Genomic DNA, 16,113 nt, shown 5'->3' with positions numbered 1-16,113 from the left:
GCACTGGGTGTCCAGCTAAATAAATAAACTAATAAATACTAGAATGGTGAATAGTAGCATGAATTCAGGCTTATGCAAGCTCTGTGAGAGGGAATTTCACTGTGATCTGATGGAACAGAAACCCTTGAGTTGAACATGCACCAAATTTTCAGACTAAAAGACATCACCTGCCCTCCCGCAATTTGGGAGGAAATTTAGTCTACAGTCTAAATGTAGCTTTATATTTACACTGGTGAAGTATTATGTTACTTGTGTTAATAAATATTTTCCACATCTTTGGCTTCAATTTTTCCCCCTATTTTCCTCCTCTAAAACCTAGGTGCGTCTCATGGTCCGAAAATACGGTACTTCCTGCCTGACTGCAACAATAATCCAATAATAATCCAAGAACAAACAACCCAACAAGCCAAAGGGTCTGTAAAGGAGGGGATATGCTGGCAGGATAGCGATACTTAGCGTAGCCAGGGCCTTCGGGGATCTGGCAAAACACCCCCTCTCACTCAGAGGTGGAGGAGACAGTGGACACCTGAAAATGGGGAGTTTGAACAGTTTGTAAGGCGAGAGAAAGGAGCCAGCGGATCCAGGAACAGAATCCAGCACGGGAATCGCTCACAACCAAACTACTAAGTACACGTGATCACCAGGACGGCCAACTGTCAACCAGAGGCGAAATTCTACAAACATCCTTTCAGGTGACGCTACCTATTTGGGAAAGGATCTGCTCTGTCAGACGTAGACTGCAAGTAGGACAACGGAAAAACAAATCACTTAAAATATAAACATCGCTTCTCGGCCTCTTGGCTAAGATCAAGTATAGTATCTGTTCTTATCAGTTTAAAATATAAACAGTCAATGAAAAGCCGGGCGGCTCTTTGTTCCTATATCTTAGAAACATGGGGACAATGGGATCCCTGGGGCTCCATGGACGGCCACTCAGGGGACAAAAGTCAGCTGGCTATGGTGGAGAAGCCATGAAGAGGACTGAGCATTTGTCGGTGAGCTGGACAGGTCTGTGGCAAGGAGAGCTGAGGGATGTGGGGGAAGGGTAGGTGGGGCCCATGGGTCCGAGAAAGGAGGACGGGGCATCTTTGCTGTCCAGCAGAGCCTGGCCGCAGCCTCTGGTGCCCAGAATACAGACAGGGGAGAAATCGCTCTCCAGGACCTCTGTCTGACTGGTCTTGCAGGGCCTGCCCTCTTCTCTCCAGTGCCAGGGCAGGTAGCCTGTCCTGTGTGGCTCCTTGTTCACACAGTGGTCCTTCAGATAGTTAAAACCAGGATAGCATCCTCCAAGCCATCTCTTTGAAAAATCAGAGATCCAGCTAATAAAAGTAACAAAAAGCTAAATAGCAGTTATTACACGGTAGGCAATGTTCTAAGGGTTCTACATTTATTCCAATTTAATCTTTGTATTACCATCACTAATTCACAGAAAAGCAAGGCACAGAGAAGCTAAGCAATTTGCTGGTAGTCAACCAGCTTGTAAATGAGAGACCCGACTTTGGAACCCAGGTAATCAGGGTTTAAATACTCTAAAATCTAAGCAGAAGCTTCATCTGTTTGTCAAGTTACCCAGTGTTTCTGCCAGGTTGTTCTCTTTGAAGCATGTATGTTCTCTACTTCCCTTACAATCCATTTCTGCCGTTGTGATTTGAGTAGCAGAGTAAAATAAAACTGTCACATCCCCTTTTAAAGACCTTCTATCTCTATTAATATAGCTCAAGATTACATTACCTTTAAAAACAACTGAAAGCCAGGGGCATCTCTCAGGACAACTGGCACAAGCACTGCAAGACCAGGGACAAGCGAAAGCCCCACCACAAGAAGCGAAAATATGAGCTGGGACGTCCTGCTGCCAACACTAGGATGTGCCCCTGCCGCGTACGTACAGCCTGTGTGGGGTAGGCAACAGAAAGTTCCGAGCCTGGAGGCTGGACGTGGGCGACTGCTCCTGGGGTTCCGCGTGTTGTACGTGCACAGCGAGGATTATCGATGTTGTCCACAATGCATCCAGTGACAAACCGCTCCGTACCAAGACCCTAGTAAAGAACTGCTTTGTGCTCATTGGCGGCACACCGCACTGACAGTGTTACGAGTCCTGCTGTGCACTGCCCCTGGGCCGCAAGAAGCAGGCCAAGCTGACTCTCAGGGAGGAAGAGATTTTAAACAAAAAACCATCAAGGAAAATCCAGAAGAAATAAGATGAAAGGGAAAGGAACGGCACAAGCAGCGGTCCTCCACAGGAGCAGGCCTGGCCGGGCGAGCTGCTTGCGTGCATTGTGGCCGAGCAGGTGGCCGTGTGCTGGAGGGCAAGGGGCTGGAGCTCTGCCTGGGGAAAGGCAAATAAATCCTCTTGCCCCTCTTTTTTAAAAGCTCCTTAAAGCAGGGGGAAAAGCTCCTGTAATGAAGGTGTTTATTCTTGGGAGGAAAAAAAAGAACATCCACATGACACTACTGGCCCATAACAAGCTTAACATTTACCAAGAACCAGAAATATTTTCCCCAGACTGCTTTACTTCAGAATTATTTCCTTGTGACTGTGTTTGTGCAGTTCATATTTTTAATGCAACAGCAGGATCATTACCCAAGGGTGTTTCTTGGGCCCCTTTGTCCTCAGGCTGCCGTCAAGGAACACACACTTTCATCGGACTTTCAGGTCTTCTCCACAGAGCCAAGCTCCCAAACCTGGAGAAGCCCCGGGTGCCAAGGTAGTGCCCTGCAGACACAAGCCCCAGGTAAAACTACCAACTCTGCCCCATACAGCCTGTGGGAACTTAAACTAAGTTGCTTAACCTTGCAAATAGTCAGTCTTCTACTATATAAAATGGAAATAGTAACTACCTCGGAGGGAAGTGAGGATAAAGTAAAAGAAATAAAAGCAGACATCAGGCTGTTTGCACAGCACCTGGCACACAGTAAGTAAGTAAGTGAGTGGTGGCCCTGGTGGAAATCATCAGCCTCTGGGGGGCAAATCCCAGAGGGTCCCGCAGGCATGATCCCGGTTGCTCCCCCTAGAACCACCCCCTTTCCCCCAGGACCAGCTACGTAATTTGTGGGGCCCAGTGCAAAAAGACAGTATGGTGGTGCCCATTCAAAAATGATTCAGAATTTTAACAAAGTGACAGAAAAGCATTAAGCCAAGCAGAGTTCTTCCAGTCTTCTTGGGATCCTCTGCAATAGGCCACATGCTATGTCCGTTTCCTAATACTAATGTTGTGGCTGTAAAATATCACTACAAACTTGGTGGCTTAAAACAACACAAATGTAAAGTGGAGACATCTGCGCAGGTTCAATTCCCAGTCGGGGCACATGCCCGAGTTAAGCAGCAGGTCCCCAGTTGGGGGCGTGCAAGAGGCAACCGATGGATGTATCTCTCACACATTGATGTTTCTCTCCCTCTCTTTCTCCCTCCCTTTCCTTCTCTCTAAAAAATAAATATATATAAAAAATCTTTAAAGTGGGGACATTTGTAATAGTGTCAATAATAAAAATAAAGGAAAATTCAAATGAAAATAAATTTAAAAACACAGATGTATTGTCTCATAGTTCCAGAGGTCAGAAGCATGACACAGGCCACACTGGGCTAAAATCTAGGTGTTGGCAGGACTTTGTTGCTTTCTGGGTGCTCCAGGAGGTAATCTGTTTTCATGCCTGTTCTAGTATCTGAAGGTTGCTCACGTTCCTTGGCTTATGGCTCTTCCCAAATTCAAAGCCAGCAGCAGCTGGTCAAGTCCTCACGTTGCCACTTCTGATTCTTCTACATCTCTTTTCCACTTTTAAGTGCCCTCACAGTTGATACAGTGGGCCCATCCAGATAAGCCAGGATAATCTTATGTTGAAGGCAGCTGATTAGCACCCTAATTAACTCCATCTGCAACCGTCACTCGCAGCCGTGTAACACACTGTCTTCATCAGTTCCAGGCAGTAGGACATCCCTGGGGGGCCTTGGTTCTACCTGCCACACACACCCATGAAGCCAGCCCAGCTGGCCCCTGAAACTGAGGTCTTAGATGTCTATCTAGAGATCATGAAGATCCCCCCAGTCCTCCAACCCATACACACACACCTGTGGCCATACCCAGGGTGGCGGCAGCAAACACCACAGCCACCTTGGATGGACCCTAACCTGCTCCCAGATGGACTGAGGCCCTGGTTCCAGGCTGCATCCTCTCTTCTCTCATCCTGTCCTGCTCCTCTCCACTTGAATGTTCACACAAGATTTCTCGAGCTCAGGACCCAGAGCACCCTTGGGAGTGTGTGTGGATCTGTCCCAGCCACTCCCACCTGGGCTGCAGAAAATAGTCCATCTCCTTTACCAATCCCTCATGCCTCAGCCTTAGGCTCTAACCCATCAGTCAACCTGGAGAGCCTGTTCTATGAAAGGGAGGGCGTGGTCCTCAGGGGACTGCAGGAGAGAAAGGTGACATCATTTAGCCAGGAGCCTCTGAAGCTCTGCTAACAAGAGGCAGGAAGCAGCACCTGCTGGAGGCTCTGCCCTGATCCATCTTGGAGGTAGGTCAGGGAGTTGCCATGGCAACATGATAGCCCTGAAGCTTGACACTGGAAAGCCCCTTCCTTCTTACCCAAACACCCCAGGGCCCTGTTTGGAAATAACCACTGCCTGTAGAAAAAACACAGTATGTGCCTGCTGTTGTAGACTGGCGGTCACCCACCTGCCTGAGCCACCGCATCTGGGGTGGAGGGCCCACCTCTACCCCCCCTGCCCCAGATGGCAAGCTTGCCTTAACCCCTGCCCCCAGGATCATCCTTCTCCCCAGCCACAACCCGTCCTCTCAAAACCCACCAACCTCCCCCGTGTCTCCTCCATCCTCCCTCTCCAAAGGGCTTCCCTGATTTCTTTCTCACACTCACTTTTAAAAAATAATTGATGTTTCATTTACATGCAAAAAAATGTACAAATCTTAACTACATAGTTTGATGTGTTTTGACAAATGTATATACTTATGTAGTCCACATGTCTGTCAAAACTTGTTTTTAGCTTTTTCTCTTTGGCTCCTAGGAGGCTGGTCCTTGGGCACCTACAGAGGTGGTGGAGGAGCGTGGTCTCTGGGAGCAGAAGCATGGGAACGTTTAGAGCTCGAACCTGGGGACCTGAGTGATAAAGCAAAGTCCAGCCCGGCTGAGATGCACCTTTTCTCTCTTACTTGGTGCCTGGCATACACTAGGTGCTCAATAAATATTTATTGACTGAATAAATTAATGAAGCCTAACAACTAGTGGGATGGACATTTGTCCTTCTGGTTATGTCTTGTCCTACATATAAGACACTAAGTACAGTTCAGTCTTCTCTCAGATAGGTGACAAGGTGAGTCATCTTTCAGCACCAAGAAAGAGATAAAACAAGGAATTGGCCAAAGGTGAGGAGAGCAAGAATGGGGCAGGATTCAGAACACCCACCTTCTGGTCCAAGACCAAAGTCCAGCATAATGTCAAGAAGAGCAAAACCAAGAACACAAAGAGCAAAGTGCTGACCCCAACAACACCTCCGGCAGCAGATGTCCCCACGGGTAAACCGAAAGAACAGGAGGGAGAGGCACGGCGCCTGGGGCTGAAGCCAGATCCACCTGGAGCGGCTCTTCTGCAGACTGGCATTTGGCCTGGTGTTTCCTCTCCAGATGCTGCCCCACCCCCACCCACCACGTTCCGAATCCCAACCCTAGCTGTGGCTGCGGCATCTCTCTCCTCCTGGGTAGCAGGTCTAATGGCCACTAACACAATGTTTCCAACACTTAAGAGATAGACCTTCCTGACCCAGACAAACTGATCAGCTCTTTGGAGCAGATCAGAACTGATCAGAACTGATCAGAACTGTTGAAGCAGTCGCTACCCCCATCCCTGTCAGAGTGACACAAATTGACACCCAAAGGCAGTAAAGCACAGATTCCTTTGCCAGGATGCCTGGGTTCAAACCCCAGCTCTGCCAACTGGTGACCATAAACACATTATATAATCTCTCCGTATCTCATTACCTCAGTTTCCTCTTCTGTAAAGTGGAGGCTAAAAATCTTCAGTGAAATTATTAGAAATATATGTATTGGTCTGCCCCCAGTGCCTGCTAACGTTTGGTCTTTGACCGGAGTTCCTGACACAGAGCTAAAACCCTTGGAATTTCTCACCTGATAAGAAATTAGTTTTTAGTGTAATGAGGTGGCGCTTCCTAGGCTCCTGCAGGAGGGCTGGTTACCAGAGAGACCAAGCCATGCTTGGAAGTTCAGGACTTTCGGCCCTACACCTTATCCTTTGGGGAGAGGAGAGGAGCTGGGAAATGAGTTAATAATCGGTCATGCCTATGAGACGAAGCATCCATCAAACCCACTAACGCATGGGATTCAGAGAGCTTCAAGGCTGGTGGACACATTCACTCACTGGGAGGGTGACACACCCCAACTCCACAAGGACGGAAGGGGACTGTACTTGGGACCCTCTGTATCTCTTCAAAAGCTGTTCATCTCTATCTCCTATCCTCTCCTCAATAATAAACTGGTAAGCATCAGTAAATGTTTCCCTGAGTTCCGTGAGCCATTCTAGCAACTTATTGAACCCAAGGAGGGGGTTATGGGAACCCCAGTTTATTGTCAGTTGGTCAAAAGACCAATGACAATGACAACCTGGGACTTGTGACTGACATCTAAATGGGGGCAATCTGGGGGAACTGAGCCATTAACTGTGGGGGATGATGCTAACTCCAGGTACGCAGTGTCAAAACTGAACTGAATTGTGGACACCCAGCTGGTGTCAGAGGAGTGGGTTGTATAGGGGGAAAAAAAGTCACATTTGGGGCCAGAAGTATTGTGAGTATGAGAGTGAGGAAAGGCATTTTTCCGAAGCAAGGCCCTATTCCAGAAGGCCACCGTGATGAATGAGTCAAGAGTTAATACAATTAAAGTGCCAAACGTGTCCCTGGGTGTTGGCCAGTATAATTTGAAATAGGATGATAGTAACGGATATTGAAAAGATGTTTCCAAAATGAGCTAAACAGAGTAAGCCAAGCAATGACCTTGTTACAAGGCAGGGATGTTTTACGAAAATAACGGAGAAGCGCTGTTTTACCTACACACATGCTCGTGTGGGGTGTTCCCTGGCACCTCAGTCCGAGGGGGTGTCTGCACGGAGGCTGTGCACAGCGCCCCGAGTATTTGTGCAAAGAGAACCCGCATCGTTAATGCCACTGAGGGAGCCCCGGTGCAGGAGCGCTCTACCTCGTATCAGAGATGCTCCATTCTTCCAGCTATAAAAAGGGGCTGGTGAACATGGCCTTGCCCCACAGGGAGACGCGAAAGCTCCATAAACTACAGCTCTGCACAGAGGGAAAGTCTGTCCCTGCCCCACAGCTCAGGAAGAAATTGCAGGCTCCGACCCCCTGGAGTCCTTCAGAGACCTTTTCTCAGCAAAGTCAGGGGTCTCGGCTGCCTCTGAAAATGTACTTCCTTCAGGGGGAATGTGCTTGCCAGGGCGCCCTGCCCTGCTGAGAAAGGCCATATGGCCTCTGTCCCCACCACCCGCTGGCTTCCTGTTCCTCTCCCGTGGAAGTAGAAAGAAATGGCCCACAGGGCACCTCTCTCGGTGAAGGGGAAGGTGTGACCTCAGACATTACTCTTACTCTCTCCGCTCCACGGTTTCCATGCCTCTGAATGGGAAGAGCACACCAGTTCCTTCACTGCAGGTTGGCGTGGTCCAAAGGGGAAGGGCATTCTCTATAGGCCAACCCTGTGTAATTACCCGTCATTGTTACAGCCATGCTAGAGTCTGTAGGAGCCGTTCTTTCCTTGGCTTCCTTCTTATTTCCCCTTTAGTTTAGAAAAACATGTACTGAGCTGGGTCTGTGTTATGCATCAGAGCTGGCTGCAAAGTCACGGCCAAGACCCCTGTAGGAGTCCAACTCCTCTTGAGGACCCTTTCCCCAGAGTCTCTCGGTTTTGCCTACATCAGACCTGCTTCTCTCCCAGCCCTAGGGGTGGTCTCTTTGTAGTGCTCCCGGGCGGCTGAGACCCTGTGGCACCTAGTGGAAGTCACCTTCAGGACGTTCCCAGAACCCAGCCCTGTCTCAGCTGCCCCACAGCTGTCAATCCAAGCCACCACCACCTCTCACCTAGATTTCTGCAGGAACCTCCTAACTGGTCTCCCTGCCTCCTCCCTGGCCTCTTCGGTCTCTCCTCAATGCCACAGCCAGGGGGACCTCTGTAAAGGACAACCAAAGCGCCCTACTAATCTGCTCAAGCTCTTCCCTGGACCCCCGCCTTAGAGCACAGTAAAAGCCGCACACCTTGCAGCTGCCTGCGAAGCCTTCCCTGCATCAGCCGAACATTGGAATCACCCGAGAACTATAAACAACTCGATACTGAGTGTCTCCTCTGGAAACTCTTGTCTAATTGGTCTGGGTGTAGCCCAGCGTGAGGATCGTTTTAAAGCTCTGGATGAGTCCAATGCACAGCCCAGATTGAGAACCATTGCCTTACTTGACCCGTTTCCTATTGCCCCTCTAACCTCATCTCCACCTACTGCCCTCTTGCTTGCTCTGTTCCAGCCACATGGGCTTCCTTCCTCTTCTTCAAACACGCCAAACACATTTCTACCTCAGGGCCTTTGCACTTGCTGGTCTCTCTGCCTAGAAAGCTTTACCCCCAGGCACTCACATGACTTGCTTCCTCATCTCTGGGTCTTTGTTCCAATGTCACCTTCTTACTGAGGCCTTCTCTGACCACTTCATTAAAAATTCAACCCCTTCTCCTATTCCAGGCAGTCTCTGTTTCTCTTTCCCACTTTGTGTTTCTCCATAGCATTTGCTGTCACTTAACATGCAGCAGAGTAGACTTCTTTGTTTTGTTCATTATCTGCCTCCCCACAACTAGAATGCAAGAGCGTGGGGGCCAGGGCTCCTGCCTGCTTTATTCACTGCGCTGTCCCCATGCCTAGACTGTTGGCACACAGTACGTGCTCAGTAAATATGCCTTACGTGGACACGTACTCTTCTCTTCCCTTGTAGGTCCTCAGCTGCTTTCTCTTTCCTCTCTAGAGCCCACCCAGATTCTCCCCAGGCCAGGAAAAAATGATATCTAATTATACAGCACACAGCAGGTGCTCAATTAGTGTCTGCAGAACTGAGCTCTCCTCCCCAAAGAACCCAGACCCAGCAGCCAAACCCAGCAGCACGATCTTTCCTGAAAACTCCAGGTATAAGCTTACTGTGGTTTGAAGCTTTAAGACAATTTTTAAAATAAGGAGAAGGGAAAAGAAGGTGTGTTGGGGGGAGCTCACACAAGTTAATGAGATTTTTCTCAGCTGTGGTACGTGCCCACGTTTTTAATAATTAGTAGGAATAAAAAATCTAACTGAACCTTAAAGGAATGTCTTCTGTGACAAAGAGAGAAGTCAAGACAGACTTCTCTATCAGGTGTAATGACTTGTTAGCTCCGGAAGACGGATGCACTTTAAAAACCTAATTTACAGAAAAAAATATAATTGTCCATACAAATGCAACTAATTGGGTTAAAATAACTTATTAACAGAAATGCTAGATGATTCTAGTGCCCTTAAGAAGTAAATTAGGTTATTCATCCTCAAAATCTCGAATGGAAGAAAGCCTTCCCCTTGCTTAGCAGATGGAGAAACCGAGGCTAAAGAAGGTGAAGGGGGAGAGGGACTTGCCCAGTGCTGGCCAAGGAGACAGACCCCGGGTAAAGCAGGAAAAGGACCCAGGAATCCAAATGCCCAGTCCTGGCTCTGTCCCCGGTGACCCCCATCTCCCCCACCCCCCGCCCAGGCAGGTCAACAAGAGCCCAGCCACTGGCTCTGCTCACCCACTGGGTCTGAGGTCAGGCAGGGGCCGGTCGAGGGGCAGGCGGTCACTGAGATAGGCGTTGTAGCCGTAGTACTGGAACTGCTTCAGGGCCACGCGCCGGCCTTCGGGGCTGAGCTCCTGGCCCCAGTGTGCAAACAGAGAGGAGTCTGTGAAGGGCTCAGCCTCGGCCTCCTCAGGCTTGGCGGGAGCCTCTGGAGAAAGAAGGGATAAGGAGACAGTGGGTCAGAGTGCACACCGACATGTGCCATGACAACCCCTTTCTCATCTTCACCATGGCTTTGGGTAAAACAATTTTTGCTCCATCTTTGGGGGCAGGAGGAAAAGACTGGAATCTTTATCCTTCCTCAAACTCGTTTATTCTTCTGTCCAACCATTCTTCTACCCAATAAGCACTAGGCCCAAGGGATATAGAAATATACCCACCAGGGTCTTCTGAGGAGCTGAGAGATGTGACCTGATGCCCAATGGCTTCCAGTCAGAAACCCGTCCTTTCTCAGTCTGCTTTCCTGCCAGAATGCTGGCCTCGACCCTACAAGGGGCTATCTGTTTTTCTTTTCTCAAATTGTACCCCGACTCCCTGCCAGTCCTGAGCCTGGCCCATACCCTCGTCCCTTAGCTGGGGGTCTGCTCCCTTACCCAGTTCTTGCCAGCCCACGTCCTCCTCCACGGTCTGGCCCTGCTGTGAATCACCTGGCCCCACCACATGACCTTCACCTGGCTCCCAGGGCCCCCCACAGACTGCCTCCTGCTGCTTCCAGACTCTGCCCACCAGAAACGGGAGTCAGCAGCACAGGAGATGGCCAGTCCAGCCCCAGAGCCCCCACACTCGGGGCACTGCTCACTGGATCCCTGGTAGACTTTGAGGGGCAGCCCCCACCACAAGTCAAGAAGAGCTCACGGCTTCCCTGGAACTCTCCAAGAAAATAAGACAGAGTCTTTGGATTAACACAACCGTGGTGTCAAACAAACCCCTGCTCCACGGGGCACTGGCTACATGACCACAAGCAAACACTCAACTTCTTTACCCTGCAATTTCCCCACCTGTAATGTGAGGGTAATAATACTCACTCATCTACCCTGAGATCTGTGAGGACTACATAAAATAATGTATATAAAGCACTTAGACCAGCCTATGTCTCAAAATAAGTGCATAAAATATGACAATTAGGTTGTTATAGGAAGGGAAATCGGGCAGGTCATTTGAATCCCTTCTTTATGGTGGTGATAGGCAGGTCTTGTCAGGACTTAGGCTGATGGGTCAGGACTTTGAAATTTGTTCCCAGAGACAGGTAGTCAGGGTAGACCATTCAAAGTCAGAAATCAGAGAAACTGGAGAGATGCCTCGTCCACTGGACTATGCCTTCTGTGGTTTGGGGCGTGATATAGGTAAGATAGAGCCGGGAGACCAGAAAGAAGCAAATTAGGATCAGGAGAGACAGGTTCGGGGCACTTGCCAACGTCCCCTCAGGTGTCCACATAGAGCCAGTAGGTGTATGACACACCCATGCCAGGTAACTTCAAGGTACAGGCTGGGGATAGGCAGGGGTCTAGGGTTTTAGCGTCCTCAAGGTCGGGTATGCCATCTTGGTGGCCAACTAGCCCTAAAGATACAGAAGGAAACTCAGACGCTGTAAATAGATCAGGATATATGAAGGAGACAAATGCAGATCATGAGTGCATTTCTATCACGAAACAAATGTTAGTGTGGTGGCTGCTCAAAGCTCCACCCCAGAACTCAGGACGCCCCTGCCTGCGCTCCCCGACTAGACGTACTGAAAGGAAGTACAGGGCTCGCGTGGCCCTGGAGATCCTTTTTATCTTGAAAAAGACGCGTAACTCATTCATTTGGAATGGGGGTAGTAGAAACCTGAACCAGTGAGCCAACCCAATACGGAGGAGAAGTGCTGCTTTACTGCCCTCACGTACCTAAAGGGGTGTTGCCAAGTAAAGTGGGGTCAGTTAATGAAAAATTATAATTCCTAATTAAACCTGTGTTGCCTAATATTGCATTATGAACATATTAAAGTCCTGAGTTCTACCACATGCTTCTACCTTTTTACTCAGTATGCATACGGATGATAATGAACTTGAAAGCACTGCGTCCGGAACGAGCTAAGGCTGTCACAGCAGGAAGAAGGTGCTCTCTGTTGAGCTCCTGCCCAGAGCCCAGCACAGTGCTGGCTGCTGTCCATGCCTCAGGTTACCCCTGTCATGCTCATGACTGGGGACTCCGTGAGGGTGGGATGACGTCTGTCTTGTTCCCTGAGGTGTCCTGGCTCCCAGCATAATACGCAGCTCTTCTGAGAGACTCCATATGTCATTTTAAAATAAATTAGTTAGCCCTTGCTGGTGTAGCTCAGTGGACTGAGCACGGGCCTGTGAACCACACGATCGCAGTTTGATTCCCAGTCAGGGCACATGCCTGGGTTGCAGGCCTGGTCCCAGCAGGGGACTCATGAGAGGCAACCACACATTGATATTTCTCTCCTTCTCTCCTTCCCTTCTCCTCTAAAGATAAGATAAGATAAATAGATAAATAATGTTTTAAAATAAATTAGTTAATATGTACCCCATAGTGGTCAGTTGTTAGACAAGGATAAATGACTAATCCAAGGTCACCCAGGTGTTGGGGGCATCAAAGAAAGGCCTGGCTTCCTCCAAATTCCACATTCTTGTTCTCTCCAATGTGAGGGGCAAACTATGGTCCACGGCCCAAATCTGGCCCCTCACCTATTGTGTAAATACGGATTTACTGAAACGCAGTCTCCGAGCTAGGAGGGCAGAGTTGAGCAGGTACAACAGAGACCATCCGGCCCTTTAAGTGTGCTGTCCCCCGCTCTCCACCTTACATTTGACATCTCTTACGTACAGAGGACTTGCCTCTGCTAACTCCATCTCTTCCCAAAGAACTGGGTAAGAGCAGCAGCTATAGAGGCAGAATCCTGGAGCTTATACTCCAGCTCTACCATTTCCCAGTTTAGTCTAGCTCATCCTACATTTCAGTTTCCCCGTCTATAATAACAGTGGTCCCTTCTTCATGGAACATGTGTGTGTATTCAAGAGATGGTTCATGGAAGGAGCTTAGCACGGTGCCTGGCACATATTGTTGGCTCAATAAATGTTAGCTGCTAAGGACACATGAAGCCCCACAGCCCCACCAGGGTACTTTTCCACCAACACCTCCTGAGTGCAGGTGGGGAAGATGGCCCTTCCCTGAGGTCCTGACTCTGGAAGATGCTGCTGCCGTCCAGTCCCCAGATGAAGGGTCTCTGCATCCAAAGACAGAGGCCTACCTGAATCCACCCAAGGCTGATTCCCTTCTCTCTCCAGTAAGAAATCAGACCTATTTGGTCATCAGCAAAGGAGGAACACCTTTAACACGTTGAGGTGGTAAAGACATCTCAGGGAAGTGCCTAGGCTGGGTCCTTTGCAGGGACCTAGAAGTGTTTGGACGCATGTGGTGATGGGCCAGACCCATGGATGGTGCTCTCCTCCCAGGAGCAGACTCTGGCTGTGGCCCCCTTCTAGGGTTCAGACCTATATGAGCATGCCTGACCGAATGAGGAGTGACTCCAGAGAAGCATATATCCAGGGGGCTGAGGGTTGCCCAAGGGAGAGCCCATTCAGGGCAGACATTGATCAGGGCACAGTGAACTCAGCCAGTAGCTGAACCAGAGAGTTTGGAGGGTTTCTCAGTATAGAAGGAAGCCGTCATCCCAGCCCATTCTGAACCAGCCAGGTGCTGGGCTGGGTCGTAGGAAGGAATAGACTAAGAAAGAAAACTGAATGGCCATTTCACCAGATGGCACCTGTGTAACCCAGGGCAGGAGGCATCCCTCCACCTTCCCTGACCCACCATGAGCCAAATGGTGTGGGCAGGAGGGGAGCCCCCAGCAGGGCCGAGGAGATCCACAGGCTGGGGGAGACACTACCATGCTATGTCCTCTCTGGGAAGGACCCTTTGATTGCCTTCTGTCTCCCTTGGCATAAAAGACAGTCTCTGTTAATGCCCACAAGGCCCTGGGTGATGGGGACCCTGCAGCCCCCTTGGCGGATCTCACCTGAGACCCTTTGGTGCTTCCCACTTCCCTCTACCCACTCGTGGCTAACTCCCCCCACTTCTTTACTCAAAAGTCACTTGCTGCCCTGACCAGTGTGGCTCAATGGGCTGGGCATTTCCCACAAATCAAAGGGTCACTGGTTCAATTCCCAGTCATGGCACATGCCTAGATTGTGGGTTTGGTCCCTGGTCCATTTGCATTCAAGAGGCAACCAATCGATGTTTCTCTCTCACATCAGTGTTTCTCTCCCTCTCTTCCTGCCTCCTAAAATCTTTTACTAAAAAAGTCACTTGTTAGTCCTGGCCAACAGTGTTGTCCCAACATGCCAAGGTTGTGGGTTTGATCCTGGTCAGGGCATATACAAGAATCGACCAATAAATACATAAGTAAGAGAAAAAGCAAATTGATGTTTCTCTCTCTTGTTCACTCTTCCTCTCTAAAATGAAGTTTTTAAAAAAGTCACTTGCTCTGCAAGGCCCTTCTTAAACAGTTAACTCCCTCAGATAGTTCCATGGAATGTGATCACTGGTAGATGACCTGCACCCCTCATTGTGCATGACCTGTTTTCCAGAAAGTTCTGCCACATGGGGCACTGGGGAAATGCCACAAGATGGTCTCAGAGAGGTGTCCACCACGCCTGACATGCAGCACACTCATACAGGCCCTGACGGCCTTCATGCTGATTCATGGAGACAGGAGGGAAGTGGGGCAGGAAGGCAGCATGGGAAGCTTGGAGCACTTAATGCAACGAAAGCCGTAGCTCTGAGCGTTGTGCACAGGCTCACCAGCCAGGCATGAGAAGCACATCTGCAGGCCCTGCCAAAGCTTTTCAGGCTCCCGAAGCCACTGCTGCAGAAAGCAGAAAGGATACCTGCAGCAGCGTGGCTGCTTCAGTGAGCAGCACTGTGGGGGCTCACCCAGCTGCTTTTGTTCCCCGGGTTTTGGTGTTGCTGAGGCTGCACGATGGAGCAGAAGGGAAACACATTTTGGAGTAAAACAGACAGTGTAATGCTGCCTAGCCCTGTTCACTTCCAACTGCCTGTCCTCTTCAGGACCATGCATCTAGAGAACCCCATCTTTTGAAGCTGGGGTTTTGCCAGCTCCTGCCATGCACTTTAGTGGCAACTTTGAGGTGTTGGTGGATTTGTAGGAGCTGCAGGAGAATTAAAAGTCAAGAGCTCTCTCCAACTAAGAAGCCAGCATCCACCTCTGCTCCTGGGATGTTGGGATGAATCCTAAAAGGCAATAGAAGGGGTGACATTGCACGGTTGCTGCTGGAGGTCAAAGTGGTTTTGGCGTCCCACTTTGGGGTTGGGCAGGGGAGCCAAGGGTGCAGACACAGCCAACTGGGACACAGCTCATATTCCTGAGTTCCCCCTAGCCTACTGCCCAAGCTGGACCACATGCTGATTGGAAGTGGCAGGTCTGCTTCTAGACCCTCATTTTGAGTACCTTCAGGGATACTTTCCCAGGAAATAGGTGGAGGCTTCTAGTTTCTTGTGGGTGTACTCAGTTTGCTGTGTGTCCCTCTTTCAGGGATAGGAGACAGCTAAGGAGGCTCCAGGGGTGGTTGGAAGGGGGCCTAGCTTCTGCCCTGAAGCCAGTCTCCCAGCCACTGCTATTTCTGTTTCTGCCCTCAGGCCACGCTCACAGCTGAAGCTTTGCATGTTTGACAACAAGATCCAGAACCCAGGGATGGGGAGGCAGGGAGGAAGAGGGACAGGCAGGTCTGTCCTCAGACACTGGGGCTGTGTGTCTAAAGTTCATCTGAGGAACGGGCAGGGGGTCTCGTGTCCTGAACACCAGTGTCGTGGGGGCCCCTTCTCTCCTCACTCCTGGATGTGCTATGTACTCTCTCTGGACATGTCCCGCGGCCCTTTCAGGCCTCCATTGTCTTCACTTGGGAAATGGGTCAGGCTGCCACAATGAGGGGCAGTGATGTCAGCTCTAGGAAGATGAAAGCTAAGCGTTAAATGGTGGCGTGAGCACCGCTGAATGTCCCTGATAAAACTCCATAAAGGACGTTTCCTTTTCTTGCACTTGTTTTGTTTTTTTAAAAAAACAGTTTTACTCAGGTATAATTTACATTCCACAAAATTCACCTTTTTCAAATGTACAATTCAATGATTTTTACAAAACTTCCTTCCACTCTTGAGGTGCCCTGTTGCATGTTTTATTTTGGGTTAAAAAGCAAGGGGCTAATTGAATGCCCAGAAATGTACATTTCTCTTGTCA

At 49.6% G+C, this 16,113-nt stretch overlaps 1 protein-coding gene and 1 pseudogene across 1 annotated transcript in view; one reads left to right on the top strand and one right to left on the bottom strand.

The window, feature by feature from the left end:
• Positions 1-16,113, bottom strand: part of GALNT18 (polypeptide N-acetylgalactosaminyltransferase 18) — a 316,738-nt gene that overhangs the window by 148,885 nt on the left and 151,740 nt on the right. Inside the window, exon 2 of the mRNA XM_037050063.1 lies at positions 9,816-10,008. Within this exon, the coding sequence (XP_036905958.1) occupies positions 9,816-10,008 (193 nt within the window). The remainder of the gene's footprint in view (positions 1-9,815; positions 10,009-16,113) is intronic.
• Positions 782-914, top strand: LOC118989821 (uncharacterized; annotated as a pseudogene).

This window comes from Sturnira hondurensis, unplaced genomic scaffold, assembly GCF_014824575.4.
Source record: "Sturnira hondurensis isolate 20B ecotype Veracruz unplaced genomic scaffold, ASM1482457v3 Scaffold0006505, whole genome shotgun sequence".
In the NCBI taxonomy this organism is placed as follows: domain Eukaryota; kingdom Metazoa; phylum Chordata; class Mammalia; order Chiroptera; family Phyllostomidae; genus Sturnira; species Sturnira hondurensis.
This window is presented reverse-complemented; position numbering and strand designations above follow the sequence as displayed.